The 18,176-nt window shown below is 40.8% G+C and overlaps 1 protein-coding gene across 2 annotated transcripts in view; it reads right to left on the reverse strand.

Annotated features, from left to right (window-relative positions):
- Positions 1–1,913: 1,913 nt before the first annotated feature.
- LOC138798538 (RING finger protein 122-like) overlaps positions 1,914–18,176 on the reverse strand; it is a 65,809-nt gene continuing 49,546 nt past the window's right edge. For both annotated transcript variants that reach the window (XM_069979050.1, XM_069979049.1), the window contains exons 3-6: positions 9,897–9,939; positions 7,932–7,973; positions 5,101–5,183; positions 1,914–3,005 (exon numbers count right to left, since the gene is read on the reverse strand). In XM_069979050.1, coding sequence (XP_069835151.1) covers positions 2,909–3,005; positions 5,101–5,183; positions 7,932–7,973; positions 9,897–9,939 — 265 coding nt within the window. In that variant the 3' untranslated portion in view covers positions 1,914–2,908. The remainder of the gene's footprint in view (positions 3,006–5,100; positions 5,184–7,931; positions 7,974–9,896; positions 9,940–18,176) is intronic.

Consider the following 18,176-nt stretch of genomic DNA (forward strand, 5'->3'; position numbering starts at 1 on the left):
ATATTCAATTCCCTGCACAGTTTATTACCTAGTTGGAAGTCGCTATGTAATGCTGCGTTTACACATAACGATTATTGGCCCGATCGTACGATTAGCGATGTCGGATTTACGATTTTTTTTTTTATAACGATCAGCGTTTAGACGGTACGATATATCGTACGAAAATTCGCACTGCGATCGTTTTGCGATCGTTTAAGCCTATCTCACACATTAGTTAAATCGGCGAACGACTGTTCACACGGAACGATTTGCGAATTTTTTGCGTACGATGAACGACGATTTGCTGACCTGATGAAAGATCACGATGTACGATTTATCGTGCGTCGTTCGATCGTTCGCTGCGTTTACACATACGATTATCGTTCCAATTCGACCGTTATCGCGCAAATTCGCACGATAATCGTTACGTGTAAACGCAGCATTACTCTTCCCAATCATGTAAGCGAATATTGTGTAACATGACTGACACCATGGAAGGTACTGCAGGTCCTTCAGGCGATGGTCACAGCTAACTTCATTACCCATCACAGAGCATGTCCAGAACATTCTTCCATAACCGTCAACCAGACTACAGGTTCCTATTGTCTTTTGCTTGCTGTAAAATATATTTTGAAAAGCTATTAATAATTCAGGCCAGATGGCTGCCCCTGTAATCATGTACTAAAAAAAAATAAAAAAATTCTACAATCATGCAACATGAGCCAAAAAGAAGAGACCGATATACACCAGTATCTTGTTTTAATTAAAAAAAAAAAATTATATATATAGGAAACTTTGTGCTTAGAGGTGGAAAGTTCTACTGGATTCTTTATATTGTATATATATATATATATAAGATATTCAAAAAAAAAAATCTAGTAAAGAGCTCAGTCTTTTCAGACATTCTGGATAATGTTTTTCTGAGCCTAGATATGAAGGTTGTTTAGCAGTGTTCTTCAGCTTTTGTGAAGGTGTAACTCTCAGCATTACAATCTACATTATGGTCTATCTTCACTTTAAAGCTGTATTGTGATTTTTGTGTTTTATTTGTAATAATTGTATTGCCATATGTTAAAGGGGCTGTCCAGGGCTGCACAGACACGTCAGCTTGCTTCTAGAAACAGTGCAAATCTTGTCCTCAGTTTGGGTGTGGGTTTACAGCTTAGTTATATTGAATGGAGCTGGATTGTAATACCCCACACAACCTGAGGACAGAGGTAGGGCTGTTTCTTCAAGAAAATAGCTGTGTTTTTTAAAATCCTGGATAACTCCTTTTTAAATCAAGTAAATGAAGTATAGGGTCATTTGCTAGGTTTGCAAGAAGCAGGGGACACATAGAAGAGAGTACAGAGGCAGGATCAGACTACACTGTCTGTAACCATGAAGACACAGAGGCAATGTAGACTAAAAGAATTGTTAATCTAGACTATTTGCCAGGTTGCATCATTTATTTTACTAGAAATCACTTGTCACTGTTCACTTTCTTCTGTCATCTTTTTTTCTTTATTTACAGATCAAGAAGAACAAACATAGCAAAAGGGATAATCCAGGATTCGGGGTGGGGGTAGATCTTCCCTATCTCCTAGATATGGCACCACTCTTTTCCATAGACTCTGTACAGTACTGCAGTTCAGCTTCATTGGCAAGGCCTTAAAGGAGAAGTCCGGGCAGACCTTTTTTTTTTTTCTCACAACTGTCAGTGAGAATAAAAGAAACAATGTGCTCCTAGCTCCAGCGCTGGTGGCCACATACCACTAATCCGATCCCCATCCGCTTCTTGGTCTGAGTACGGACCTGGGTCGAGATAGGTGAGGTCCGCTCAGCCAGTCATTGGTCAGAGAGGAGCATGTTATCTATTGTCAAAAAGAGATGTCTGCCCAGACTTCTCCTCTTAAATGCCATCTCCTTTCAATGGTTTTTGTTATATTGAACATAAAACAAAACTAGTGTATCAAAGCGTTAGACTGTATGGATCAGTCCAATGGATAAAGTCCTAGAAGACATCAGAGTGTCATACTGGCCTGTTCTGTGCAGCCTCACATTGCTGTATTGCATCTATATTACAACTCCAACACCCAGACCTTCTATGACTCTACTATTATAAACCAGACTACCATAGAGTAATATAATGAGCTTAGTTTCTTACAATAGAATTACATAAGGTCCAAGGTGGGCATTTATCACCCTTTTACCCACCCAGATTTAGTAAGAGGTGTTCAAAAAGCCGTTTGGACCTGGACCTGTTGCATGGCGGGCGCAGAAATCACCTCTGGAGCAGGTGTAGATTTCTGCATGTTTTTCTCCTGTTTTGAGGCTTAAACCATGCTAAAGTGTCTGGGATGGTATGTATCTGACTAGAGATACGAATTTACAGTAGGAACAAAGCAATGTGCTTCATTCCTATCTGCTCATCGACTGCTCCACTCCGTGATGCTCCTCCCTGGGTACTGGGAAAAGCTGGATCCAACTTCTCCCAGTTTCCCAGGACTGGATCCATCTTTTCCCAGCACCCGGTTGGGGGGTAATGGTGTCACGAAGTGGAGAAGACTTAGGAACAAACATTCCTACTGTAAATTCACTCATCTTTGTATCTGACTATCCTATTGATTTCCCACATTTCCACCATATTCTGCACTTTCTCCATCCCTCATTCTTCTACTTTCTTTCCCTTCCTTACCCTCCTCCGACCAGACCAGAGCATGTCCTGTATAATACACAGTTCTGTATGAGATCTATTTCTGATGATGGATGTGACTATTCTCGCAGATTGGCGAGAGCGCCTGTCACCTCACATAACCTGAGGCTGGAGCATCCCAATGGAAATTTATATAAGTGGTGAAAACAGATCCTGGATTCCATGCTGCTTCCCACTTCACACATTTTCACGGTTTCTCAGCCACTGCAGCTAAACATAGACCTGAAGACGTCTTCACATGTGTTCTAAGGATGGTCTGGGCATTGGCACTGAAATGGTTTTATTACACATTGGACACGAGTTTCGCACTTCTAACCACTTCATCAAGCACCTAGAGAAAGCAAGAAGACAGTCAGACTTAGGTAAAAAAATTATGGCTCTGCCAACATCTCTGGTTCCAGGACACTGTTCTAAATCTAATACAGAGAACACATTTATAGATTATAGTGGTATCTCTGGCCTAAGCCACAATGTTTTCTGGAAGGTTGGTTAAGTACTGAGCAGCCCCCCCACCCCACCCCATAAAAATGTAAATTTGAAATGTATGTAATTTGTTCAATTGGTTCCAGCATCCACCAGTAGCTACTGTCCCTGTACGTGTCATTTAAAAATGTACGTTATTAATACAGTGCTGTACAAACAAACAGGGACCCTCGCACCTTATAATTGCAAGCAAATGTAAAAATTAGGGCAAATACCGGCCATTGTTATTGATAGTTCATGACGGGTGTTGTTTTGCAACAATGGCCAGTATTTGGCCTAATTTTTACATTGTGGGAACATAGTCATAGGCTGTATCCATATTTTTCTAGACTCCCTAGGGCTGCATCCAACTGCTTTAGCCACTAGTATTCAAATGCTGAATGACTGGAGACAAGCATGCTCGAGTTGCACTCCTTTCTAGTGGTCGGTAATCAAAACAATGAGCTGTCAACAATTAGAGGAAATGACTGGTATACCAGGTAAAGGAGGCAAGTTTACTAAAAGAATATATTTGCAAAAGTATTCAACGCAACTTTGTACCCACAACCTGCACCCCCAAACCACTTGTACCGTTGGATAGCTGCTTTTAATCCAAGATCTGTCCTGGGGTCTGTTCGGCAGCTATTGTCCTAAAAACAACTTTTAAACTTACAGCGCTGTGTCAAATTAGTGTGGCCTAGAGTACCCGTGCCCTAGGACTTCAATGCCTTACTATTCCTCCTCACCATTAAAAACGCCCCTGGCCAGTATTTCTCCTATTCACCACTTGTCTGAGCACTGCACATGGGCCTTAACGATCCAACACGTGCTGTGTTCAGACAAGTGATGAATAGGAGAAATCCTGGCCAGGGGCATTTCTAATGAGGGACAGAGAGGCGTTGCAAGCCTAGAGCAGGGGTACTCTATGCCAAGCCAATTTGACACAGGGCTGCAAGTTTAATTTTTTTTAGGAGAATAACTGCATCACCTGCGGACGTACCCCGGGACAGATCTTGGATTAAAAGCTGCTATCTGACGATACAAGTGGTTGGGGGGGGGGGTGCAGATTGTGGGTACAGAGTCGCTTTAACTCGAGTCTTACAAGTATAACTATTAGCTGTGATCAGGGGCATAGCTAGGATTCATGGGGCCCCCCTGCCCTACGCACAACACAAAGCACACCGCATATATATATATATATATATATATATATATATATACACACACACACACACACACACACACACACACACACACACACACACACACACACACACTCACACTCACTAGATGCTCTGAGACGTGGCCAAAAAAATTAAATCTCTTATGACCAGAGGCAGAATCCTGGTTGCAGCCACAAGAGTGACTGGCAGAGCAGAGAGCCAATGGCTGCTTGCTATTACATTCCACTGTTTTTACCTATAAGGGCCCATTAGGAGCCCTTATGGTTAAATACATAGGTGCAAGAGCAGACTACCTTCTGCTTAACCCCTTATGTACTGCAGTGTGTAAGTGGCCCAAAGTTCTGTAAAGCAGGAGATATCTGCTTTACTGCTTGTGCACTAATAACCCCTGACCTCTGCACGCAGCTGGAGAACAGAGGTTATCAGAGGAGATCTCTGTCTTCTGCTTGTTAACCCTTTTTTGTGTTGCAGCATGTAAACATTGGGTCACTTACACAATGCAGTATATAAGGGGTGAAGCAGAAGGACACATGCTCTTACCTTCTCCTCCGGGCCCCCCTCCTGCACAAGCCCCATAGCAACTGCCTACCCTGCCTCTATGGTAGCTACACCACTGGCTGTGATGGGAATACCACTTTAACAACATTTAAATAAATATGTCCGCCTATCTAAAGTTCTACTTTGTCAGCAGTGATATCATTCTCAGCAGCTGTACAGCGTGACCCTGTAACCAAGTCTTGTGTACAGAATTGCATCTCGCTCTTCCCAGCTGGCACTTACTTTGTGTGGAAAGCATGAGTGCAGGGACACAAGCCAAGTTCTTCCTTCACTTTAAACTCTTCAAGACACACGGCACACACTTGCTGCGGATAAATAAATTACGCTTTAGCTTCTTACAATGTTAAAAGGCTTCAAAATAGATTTATATGAACCCTGTCAAATACATTTCTTCAAAAATGTGAGGAAAGGGCCAAAAATCTATGTGGCTAATCAAATAGGAATCACAGGAAACAGAAAAGTCTATTGTCTTATATGTGCAATTTTTTTTTTTTTTTTTTATTTCCCCATGGTAAGGCTGGGCTCATGCAGTATTCTAGTCAGTAAACCAGAAATGAAACCAATAGAAAAACTAAATTTCCACCTTTTTCTGTGTTTTGGCTCCACTCCTGGTTTTAGATAATACTACTAATAAACCCATGCACATATACTCCCTGACAATCCATGCCCTGCCATATGTTGCTATGTAGAACACCATATTGTAGAGGCATTCTACAATAGTAGCAATGCATTGGGAGCATACTGCATCCAACAGACCACGGCACAGTTTTCCTTACACATTGCATTTGAATCTGAAATCCTGGCATATAAATTTATAGTAAGGGCCTGTAGACTTCCATGAGGTCATCATATCATGTGAAAGACTGGACCTATTTAGAAAAGGTCATTGTATTCCAGAAACAATGGGGTCACAATGGCAACATTTATAAGACGCCAAAGTACCCATTGTAATGGTGCTAATAATTATGCGTCTGACCTATGGGCCATAAACAGAACAAGAGAAATAAAAGATGCATAATGAGCTGATAAATACAGCACACATAGCAAGCCCTGGATTTCAAAAAAATTAATTAGGGGGAGATTTATCAAAGGGTGTAAAATTTAGACTGGTGCAAACTGCCCACAGCAACCAATCACAGCTCAGCTTTAGGCAGTGCTGAAAGGAAAACTCAGCTGTGATTGGTTGCTGTGGGCAGTTTGCACCAGTCTAAATTTTACACCCTTTGATAAATCTCCTAAGATTATCTACTTAAAATTGCACCACACTTGTCCTGAGGTTGTGTGTGATACTACAAGTCAGCTCCATTCACTTCAATGGAACGGAGCTGCAATATCACATACAAACCGAGGACAAGAGCACAGATTATTAGAGAAATCAATTATGCTTTTCCAGTCCTGGATAATTCCTTTATGAAAGCCTCAAATCCATAAGTCTGAGTAGAGAGTGTGTCAGTGTGTCAATGCATTACCTGGACAGTGTACTGTCACGTAAAAAAAAACTTTCAAATGTCCTAGAGACGTTTCAAACATTTTGATCAGTCAGGGTCTGAGATCCCAGGTAATGAAGTACAAAGGTGAGACCTTCTCCCCCGAGACAGTTCTATAAACCATTGTAAGGCTGTCTCTATCACTTGGCACATAGCTGGGAGAGAACACACTTAGCACTCACTTCTCCCGAGTCAGACCAACACTCAGACCAACCCTAATTCATCAAAACTGTTGACATGTCTACATTTAAATAACTGAGCCATTTAAATTCTCATTGGTTTTACTATTTAGAGGTGCAAACTAGAGATGAGTGAAGCAGCCAGGAATTTGTTTCGCATGCTTTGCAGATTTTCGGTCAAACTCGTTGAGATTCGCAAATCGAATCTTAACAAATTTAATTAAAACAGTCAAAATTATAGTAGATACGGTACTGGGACTATTAGAGAAGGACGGATTTGCTAAAGCATGTTGTAAAAGTGTAAAAATTGGAAAAATCACAATTTAAAAAAAAATGGCAATCAGCCAAACAATCATCCAACTTCTGCCATTCCTCTCCTCTCTGTCTCAATATTGCTTTGTTATGGTGTGTTTACACAGAGAGATTTATCTGACAGGTTATTGAAGCCAAAGCAAAGAACAGACTATATACAGGTAACAAGTCATAAAAGAAAGACTAAGGGGGACATGCATCATCCGGCGTACTGATGATTTTCGGCGTAAAGTGCTGATATGCGAATGATTTTATTCGCAAATGGCGGATTTGAAAATAAAATATTCGCATATCGGCACTTCACGCCGAGTAGGCTGGTGGGGCGGGGAGGGGGTGTGGAGGAGGCGGAACGGGGGGGGGGGTGCGGATTTAGGGTCCACACGATTTATAATTTTCTTTTAAGATCAAAGATACGCCGAAAACCTACTCCACCTTTCAGGTGGCGTAGGTTTTCGGCTGTGCGCACCGATGCGCACGGGATTTATGTAGAGGCTGTCCGCCTCTACATAAATCTCCGTAGCGCCGGAGATGCGGGGACATTTATAAGTCGGAAAACGTCGGACTTAATAAATGTCCCCCTAAGATTTCTCATCTTTTCAAATCAATTCCTGGCTTTGGCTTCCAAAATCTGTCAGATAAATCTGTCTGTGTAAACGCACCATTAGTCTCTCCCTGCTCTGCTGTAACTGCCTGCCGCCATCCTGCTCTCTCCTCCGCACACAGCCGACTGGCCACCTCCATTTACGAACCGCCTTATATATAGGGGGAGGTGCTGACATCACAGAGGGGCCTGCAGCTGATTGGACGGGTGCTAGAGATTATGGTTAATCCCTTTCTCCCGCCCATTACCGCTCCAGACAGCATGTGCGGCCGAAATTTTATTATTTTGCAAATTTCCTTAATGAATCAGCGGGAATTCACTTCCCAGAACAAAGCAAATTGACAGCGTGATTTGCAGCATATCTTGATTGGCCAGATTCACTTTGTTCATCTCTAGTGCAAACCATTATGTATAATGATTAATGAATGATGTGAAGAGAAAATAACCAAAGGATACAACTCTTCTAAAACTTACCCCCACCAGGCTGGCTCTCCTTGATTTGGCCTTTAACACCACCTAGAAAAAACGCATGGACCCACAGCTTATTACCTTCCAGCAAACAATTATTCATTATTGTAGTCACCAGAACAAGCTGCATCCCTTACACATATGAAATAATAATATCTCTACTGACACTTATGGAAATGACTGATGAGCTAAAAAAAAAAAGTTACTATAACTGTACGGCACTGCAATGGCCAACAATACACAAGGCACCTTATTCTGCCCCAAGCAATGCTTCTAGGAAGAACATCTCCATAAGGATAGAGTCACACTCGAATGATTGGTTGCAGGGGTGTAAGCAATATGCCATTAATTGACTTTCTACATTTCTTGTAATGTGACATATAGCATATGGTAGATATCAGGAGATATGTGTAAGAGCAGCCACAGGGTGAGATGGCTTCGTGTCTATGCGGCTGATCGGCCCTGCGTGGCATAGAGGAGCAGGTGGGCACTATAAATAGTAGCTACTGGGGACATTTACAAGTTAACATTTGATCCCAAGAAGAGCTAGTACTGTATTTTATCTATGTTATATGAGCAGATACATAGAAGTATGGAATATAGTGTTAAGAGATTCCTGACTGACAGTTAAAGGAGAAGTCCAGCGAAAATTTTTATTAAAGTATTGTATCGCCCCCCAAAAATTATATAAATCACCAATCTACACTTATTACGGAAAATTCTTATAAAGTGTTTTTTTCCCTGCACTTACTACTGCATCAAGGCTTCAATTCCTGGATAACATTGTGATGTCACTTCTTGGATAACATGGTGATGTAACTTCCTGGATAACATGGTGATGTCACGACCCGACTCCCAGAGCTGTGCTGGCTGTGGCTGCTCGAGAGGATGATGGCAGAGGGATGCTCAGTGTCCCTCCACAGCCCTGTGTCCCTCAGTGTCCCCCTGCCATTATCCTCTATAGCAGCCCGCACAGCTCTGGGAGTCGGGGCGTGACATCACCATTTTATCCAGGAAGTGAAGCCTTGATGCAGTAGTAAGTGCAGGGAAAAAACACTTTGGGGGAGATCAATCAAACATGGTGTAAAGTGAAACTGGCTCAGTTGCCCCTAGCAACCAATCAGATTTCACCTTTCATTTTCCAAAGAGTCTGTGAGAAATGAAAGGAAGAATCTGATTGGTTGTTAGGGGCAACTCAGCCAGTTTCACTTTACTCCCTGTTTGATAAATCTCCCCCTTTATGTGCATTTCCCGTAATAAGTGTATATTGGGGATTTGTATAACTTTTGGGGAGCAATTCAATACTTTAATAAAAAATTTTGCCGGACTTCTCCTTTAATTAAAGGGGTATTCCGGTTTTAGCAAATACATTGTATGTGGTTTCTGCTGTTTCCATTGCTTTAACCAGTGAAGCTATTGCACACTTTTCTGTCATCACCAAACAAGCAAAACTTCCCTTTCAAATCTTCTCCTATTTCAATTACAAACATATAAAAATAATAATTAAAAAAATTAAATGAATGAGCATTCTCTACCATTATCAACACTCCTGGTGAAAAGCTTTCCCGTCATTTCAGGATAAGCTGCCATGTGTACATGAGAAGTAATATATCTGGCCATTATATTACCTACATATGGCATTTTTGGGCAGTCTCCCTCTCAACAGACCTCTCATTTTCAGTAGTCATTAGGTTTCCATAGTTTTAAGCAAACCTGTCAAAATGTTTAGGTTCGGCAACGTCATTCGCTGCAGAAGTTGGATGGCGCTTTAGGGAGTCATGGGAAAACATGGACACAGCCATGAGCCATAGGCCACAGGCTGTATCCATGTTTTCCTGGCAGCATACAAAAATACATTAAATGCTATAACCCGCTGCTACCTTTTACATCTGACGTTCAACAAAATCTGACCTTATACTTTTTTTTCAAGAAATAAACTTTTGTATATTTATATATTGGAAAAATTAACACCTTCTTATAGCCACGTGTCCTGTACTGCTCCTGTTGCTTCAGTCTAAGGGGAAGAAAATGATATATTATTAACATGAAGATCTCGACACTCGAAGATCTCAAACTGGTGTAAAGTGGAATTGTCTTAGGGCCCATTTACACAGAAAGATTATCTGACAGATTATCTTCCAAAGATTTGAAGCCAAAGCCAGGAATGGATTTAAAAAGAGGAGGAATCTCAGGCTTTCCTTTATGACCTGTTCCCTGTTTATAGTCAGTTTCTGGCTTTGGCTTCAAATCTTTGGCAGATAATCTTTCTTTGCAATCAATCAGTGAGGGATGAAAAGTGGAATCCGATTGGTTGCTATGGGCAACTAGGGCTCCATTTACACAGAAAGATTATCTGACAAATTAGCTGCCAAAGATTTGAAGCCAAAGCCAGGAATGGATTGGAAAAGAGGAGAAATCTCAGGCTTTCCTTTATGACCTGATCTCTGTTTATAGTCTGTTTCTGGCTTTGGCTTCAAATCTTTGGCAGATAATGTCAGATAATCTTGCTGTGTGAATGGACCTAAGACACTTTACACCACTTTGATAAACCCCTTTTGTTTTGTATGTTTATCGGGATTTATTCATACATTATAGTTTTTTAAATTCCCGTTCGCAATGGCTTTGCTGCTATTTTGGAACGAAAACGCTTAATGGCTGTGATGTTATTGAAGGGGTGGTTTACTTTAGAAAAACTATTTTTATACTGTTAGGAAAATTCTGAATCAGTGGAAGTGAATCCCCCCTTCAGCATCATCTCTTTCCAAAAGTCCACCTCTCACTTTGTCTTCTATATAAGTAGTGATATGTATGGTGATATATGGTTATATATGTGCTGATATGTATGGCGATATATGTGGTGTTATATAGTTATATGTATGGTGATATGTTTGGTGATATATATGGTAATATTTGTGGTGATATGTATGGTGATATATGCGGTGATATTTTGTGATATGTATGGTGATATATGTGGTGATATATGTTGTGATATGTATTGTGATATGTATGGTGATATATGTGGTGATATTTATGGTGATATATGTGGTGATATGTATGGCGATATATGTTGTGATATGTATGATTATATATGTGGTGGTATATATGTGGTGATATGAATAGTGATATATGTAGTGATATATGTGGTGATATGTATGTGATATAAATGGTGATATATGTGGTGATATGTGGTTATATATGTGTTGAAATGTATGGTGATATATGTAGTGACATATGTGGTGATATGTAAGGTGATATATGTGGTGATATGTATGTGATATGTATGGTGATACATGTTGTGATATGTGGTTATATATGTGACAACAAGTAGGCAGCACAGCTCGGAGCTGAAATTGGAGATGGGTGCAAGCCAGAGGACCTTGACCACAGGTCAGTGTAGTTATCCAAACAAATTCCAATGGCACTCTGAAAGATTCAAATCAAACGTGCAATTTATTCCATGTAGTGCAGCACAGCAAAGTAAAGCACAAGTAAAGCTTTACTTTGCTGTGCTGCACTACATGGAATAAATTGCACGTTTGATTTGAATCTTTCGGAGTGCCGTTGAAATTTGGTTGGTTATATATGTGGTGATATGTATGGTGATATATAGGGATATGTATGGTGATATATGTGGTGATATGTATGGTCATATATAAGGTGATATGTATGGTGATATATGTGGTGATATATGGAAATATATACGTGGTGATATGAATGGTAATATATGTGGTTATATATGTGGTGATAGTGGTGATATGTATGGTGATATATGGTTATATATGGGGTGATATGTATGGCAATTTATGTGGTGTTATATAGTTATATGTATGGTGATATGTTTGGTGATATATATGGTGATATTTGTGGTGATATGCATAGTGATATATGCGGTGATATTTGGTGATATGTATGGTGATATATGTGGTAATATGTATAGTGATACATGTAGTGATAGATATGCTGATATATATGGTGATATGTATGGTGATAAATGTTGTGATATGTATGGTGATATGTATGGTCATATATGTGGTGATATTTATGGTGATATATGTGGTGATATATATGGTGATATAAATGGCTATATGTATGGTAATATATGTGGTGATATGTATGGTGATATAAATGATAATATATATGGTGATATGTATGGTGATGTATGTGGTTATATGTATGGTGATATATGTGGTGATATGTGTGGTAATATAAGTGGTGATATATATATATATATATATATATATATATATATATATATAGTGATATGTATGGTGATATGAATGATTATATATATGTTGATATATGTGGTGATATGGATGGTGATATAAGTGGTGATATATGTGGTGATATTTATGGTGATATATGTGGTGATATGTATGGTGATTTGTATGGTGATATATGTGGTGATATATGTGGAGATATATATGGTGATATATGTGGGGATATATGTGGGGATATATGTGGTGGTATGTATGGTGATATAGGTCGTGATATATGTGGTGATATGTAAGGTGATATATGTGGTGATATAAGGTTATTAATCTGGTGATATGTATGGTGATATATAGTGATATGTATGGTGATATATGTGGTGATATGTATGGTCATATATAAGGTGATATGTATGGTGATATATGTGGTGATATATGGAAATATATATGTGGTTATATGAATGGTGATATATGTGGTTATATATGTGGTGATATAAGTCAGTGCTTTTTAAACTGTGAGGCGGGCCTCACCAGTGAGGCGCCCCCTAGTTGTTGGTGAGGCCCAGCTGGGGAGCCAGTTTTCTCAAAAGTGACTATGATCTGCACTGTCCTTTTGCTGTTTGCAAAAATCTCCATTTTAGCAACATTATTTACTTATTTTGTACTTGCTTTATTAGTATAGAGAGCTTGGGAGATGAGTGAAAGGTAGCCCTTATTTCCAGCTTTTAAATGGACTTTCACCACAGAGAGTGAGGCCCAGGCATCCTCTTGGTCAGTCTGGTGAGGCGCAAGCATTGCCTTGGTCTGTTGGGTGAGGCTCCAGTAGAAAAAGTTTGAGAAGAGCGGATATAAGTGGTGATATGTATGGTGATATATGGTTATATAAGTGGTGATATGTATGGCGATATATGTGGTGTTATATGTATGGTGATATGTTTGGTGATATATATGGTGATATTTGTGGTGATATGTATGGTGATATATGCGGAGATATGTATAGTGATATATGTAGTGATATATATGCTGATAAATGTGGTGATATATATGGTGATATGTATGGTGATATAAAATGGCTATATGTATGGTAATATATGTAGTGATATGTATGGTGATATAAATGATAATATATATGGTGATATGTATGGTGATGTATGTGGTTATATGTATGGTGATATATGTGGTGATATGTGTGGTAATATAAGTGGTGATATATATGGTGATATTAATGATTTTATATATATATATATATATATATATATATATAAATATATATATATATATAGTGATATATGTGGTTATATGTATGGTAATATATGTGGTGATATGTATGGTGATATATAAGGTGATATGTATTGTGATATATGTTGTGATATGTATAATGATATAAGTGGTGATATGTATGGTGATATAGGTGTATATATGTAAGGTGATATATGTGTTTATATGTATGGTGATATATGTGGTGATATGTATGGTGATATATGTGGTTATATATATAGTGATATGTATGGTTATATATGTGGTGATATGTATCCTTATATATGGGGTGATATATGTATTGATATGTATAGTGTACAGTGCTATAAGTGGTGATATGTATAGTGATATATGTGTTTATATGTATGGAGATATATAAGATGATATGTATGGTGATATATGTGGTTATATGTTCGGTGATATAGTAGAAATTTTTTCCAAACTTACGTAATTTTACTTTCTTCGAGTCTAAAGGCAGCATAACAGGGTTATTCATCTCCTCCTTAGATCCTCCTAGGAACGCCCACCTAAACAGCACCAATACAGCTGTATGACTCCCTTTAAATAACCCTCACTGACACTGTGACACGTGTAATAACATAGCCTTCTAGATGCTTAATTTTTTTAATAGGATGGGTATATTTGTGCTGCCTTTAGACTCGAAGAAAGTAAAATTACGTAAGTTTGGAAAAAAATTCTACTTTCTTCTTCGTCTCAAGGCAGCACAACAGGGAGCTTAATAGCTACTAAAGGGTGGGTATCACTGCTGCACTCAGAACCGCCGTGCTAAAGGCTGGACCTCCACCTTGCATGTCTAGCCGTGACATGGACCTTGTCGAATGGGCTCGAACTTCAGGCGGCGGCAGATCTTGAACTCTGTATGCTTCCAAAATAGTTGTTTTTAGCCATCTGGCCAAGGTATCTTTGGATGCCTTTTTTCCCTTGTTGCCTCCGGCAAATTGTAGAAACAGATTTTCATCAACCCGGAACTGAGCCACTCTCTCCAAGTAGATCTTCAGTGCTCTGGCAACATCCAGTGTGTGTAACCTGCATTCCTCTTCTGACGCCGGGTCTGCCATGAATCTTTGCATGAAGACTTCCCTTCTGATATTCACAGCTGATGCCACTTTGGGAAGGAAGGATGGTACAGTGCTTACCAACACCCCATCTGGGACAAACTTCAAGAACGGTTCCCTGTAAGATAACGCCTGTAACTCTCCCAATCTCTTCGCTGATGTGACGGCCATTAAGAAGGCAGTTTTACAGGATAGCCACTTTATATCTGCTGATTGGAGAGGTTCAAAAGGCGGCCCAGACAACGCATTTAGGACTAATGTCAAATCCCAGAAAGATACTGGTGGCTTTATGACCAGCCTCAGTTTCTTCAGAGCCTTGAAGAAACGGGTGATTAAAGGGTGACCCGCAAATTGCCCGTCTGTGAAGGAATTAATTGCTGTCATGTGGACACAGAGTGTATTAGCCTTCAACCCTTTTAAGAATCCTTCTTGAAGAAACTGTAATATTACTGGCAATTCAATTTCAGGAAATTCCTTTTCTTGCCTCCAGAGAGTAAATTTTCTCCATAACTTAGAGTATACTCTGTTGGTTGAACGCTTTCTGGCAGACAATAGAGTGTCTATCACCTGATCTGAGAGTCCGGATCGTCTGAATTTAGATCTCTCATATTCCACGCAGTTAAGTGGAGATGGGCTAGGTGTTGGTGAAACAGACTGTCTTGTATCAGCAGATCTTGTACTTGTGGAAGCTTCCAGAAGATCCCCTTGGATAGTCGTAGTAACAACGGGAACCACACTCTGCGAGGCCAGAATGCTGCTATGACTATGGCCTCTGGTCTGTCCATCAAGATCTTCTTCAGAACCTTGGGAATGAGCACTGGTGGAGGGAAAATGTAGATGCACTTGCCTCTCCAGGACACTGAAAATGCATCGAGGATATCCGGTTCGTCTCTGGGATTCAGTGACGCGAATCTCTGAATTTGGCGATTTTCCCTCGTTGCCATCATGTCCCAACAAGGTTGGCCCCACTTGTGCACTATCTCCCGGAAGTAAACTGGATTGAGTCGCCATTCGTTGGGGCTCAGAGTCCGATGACTCAGAAGATCAGCTATCGTATTGCTGGATCCTCTTATATGCAGTGCTGATATTGACATTATTCTTCTGCCCAATGCATGATGAACCTGCATTCTCTTTCCAATCTGGGGCTTCTGGTCCCGCCCTGTTTGTTTATGTAAAATACTGTAGCTGTGTTGTCTGACCTGACAAGCACTGACTTGTTCTTCAACTGCAGTGTAAAGTGACGCAGAGCTAGCTTGACCGCCTTGAGCTCTTTCAGATTGGAAGTTAACTTCTTGTCCATAGCTGACCAAGTTCTCTGTACCCACTGACTCCCCAGATGGGCCCACCAACCCATTGCTGAGGCATCCGTGGTCAAGATTACCGGATCGCTCGGACGGAAACTGTTGCCTCTGTTCAGATTGTTTGGGATCAACCACCATTGTAGTTCTTTCCTCGTCCGAGATGAGATTGTCACTGCCGTTGACAACAAAGCCGTCTTCCTGTCCCAAGTATCCAGGATTTCCCTCTGAAGGGATCTCATCCTTGCTCTGGCCCAAGGGACTGCTTCAATGACAGATGTCAATAAGCCCAAAGTACTCATTGCATGGCGAATCGATACTGTGGGAGTCTCTATCAGAGCATAAACTTGCTCCTGAAGTGTCGTCACTTTGTCCGCCGGCAGAAAAAGCTTCATCTGAGTCGTGTCTATCAAGAAGCCTAAAAACTTCTTTGTTGTAGCAGGGGAGAGATCCAATTTCTTGATATTGATCAGAAACCCCACCGACTCCAGTAACTGGCGGGTCAGAGATATATGATGTAGGAGAAGCTGAGCAGAAGGAGCTATCAAGAGCCAGTCGTCCAGGTAGGGGACTATTTGGATGCCCTGAAGCCTCAGGTGAGCGACTAATACCACAACCACTTTGGTAAATACCCTCGGGGAGGATGTTAACCCGAAGGGAAGTGCCTTGAGATGGTAATGCATCACCTTGTCCCCCACCTGAACTGCTACCCTGAGATATCTCCTGGACACTGGATGGATTGGCACATGGAGATAGGCGTCCATAAGATCTATGGACACCATCATATCCGACTGCTGGATCAGGCTGATCGCTGAATGAATCGAATCCATCTTGAACTTTTCCTTCTTGACGAACTTGTTTACATACCGGAGATCTATTATCAGACGGAATTTCCCTTCTGGCTTGGGAGCCGGGAACACACGAAAGTAAACTCCACTCCCTCTCTCCTCCTCCGGGACTTCTTCTAGAGCATGTTTCGTAAGAAATTCTTCTAGTAGAGATGGTACAAGGTTGCTGCTTGGCTGGTTGATTACAAAACGAGATCTCGGTTTGTGGGCAAAATTTATTTTGTAACCAGTTCTTACTATGTTTAGAACCCACTCGTCTGTGGTAATGTCTTCCCAGCTTTGCCAGAATTTTAAAAGCCTTGCGCCTACCGGAGGTGGATGAAGGGAGAGGCTGGCGTCAGAACTCGGTTTTTGACTGCCCTTCTCCTTGCTTTCCTTTGCCCTTGTTGTAACTTTTCTTATCGGATCTGCTTTGGAAATTTTTTTGCTTGAATGCATTCCTGCCTTTGCCTCGAAAATATTTAAAAGGCTTCTTTTTCCCCGACATGGGAAAGGACAGTCCTTTACCTTCCTTAGCAGGTTCCAAAATTTTCTCCAACTGATCTCCGATAAGATGGCCGGGCTCAAAGGGAAGGCTGCAGAAATTATTTTTATTGGCTACATCCCCTGGCCAAGGCTTGAGCCAGATTGCTCGCCTGACAGAGTTTACATAGGCCATAGTCTTCGCTGAAATCTTCAGGACGTCAATGGGAAAATCACAAAGGAAATCTGCACAAACTTTAAGTCTTGAGACCTGCTCCAGGAGCTCCTCCCTCGGGACTCTATCCTCTATCTGCCTGCTGAGTTGACTGAGCCATACTCGTAGCGCCCTAGACACTGGGACGGTGGACAAGGCGGCTTTGCTCAGATCTGCAGCGTTGTAATGTGCCTTCTTCAACAGCACATCAGACTTCCTGTCCATGGCATCCTTCAAGATGGACGAATCTTCAGCAGGAAAGAGGGTGTTCTTTGACAGCTTAGCAACTGCAGTGTCCACTTTCCCTGGTGGTTCCCACATCTCAGATTCCGTCGGATCAAGACGATACACAGACTTGAAGCGGGAACCCAGGATCACCCTCTTATCTGGCTTCTTCCACTCTTTTTCCATAATTGTCTTGAGCACTTGGTGCCCAGATAATACACATGACTTTTTCCGTGGAAAATAATAGAGATTATCTTTGTCTTGTGAAGACCATTTATCTTTTTTAACCTCTATAATTTCCTTGACATCCTTGGATAGTTTGTCCGTGCGCTCTTTCTTGAAGAGGTAATAATCCTCAGTAGGCGGCTCCTCAGAATCTGAGGACTCACTGTCAGAAGCAGAAGAGGAAGAAGACGAAGAAGAAGACTCTGATGAGGAGGGTTATTTTCTTTTGCTAGATTTTTTCTTCTTTTTTGAAGATGGTTTTGTAGACATATTTTCTTTAAACCATGAAAAGAATGATCTAGCTTCATTCAGGAACACTGAGGCTTCATTTTGATTAGAACCAGAAGCACCGCAAGCAGATGACTGTATGGGTACATGCTGCTGACACGTAGAACATTCTTTGCCTCTTTTGCGCTTAGCTGAAGGTGCTTCATGGGA

The sequence above is a fragment of the Dendropsophus ebraccatus genome, chromosome 8 (genome assembly GCF_027789765.1).
Source record: "Dendropsophus ebraccatus isolate aDenEbr1 chromosome 8, aDenEbr1.pat, whole genome shotgun sequence".
Classification (NCBI taxonomy): domain Eukaryota; kingdom Metazoa; phylum Chordata; class Amphibia; order Anura; family Hylidae; genus Dendropsophus; species Dendropsophus ebraccatus.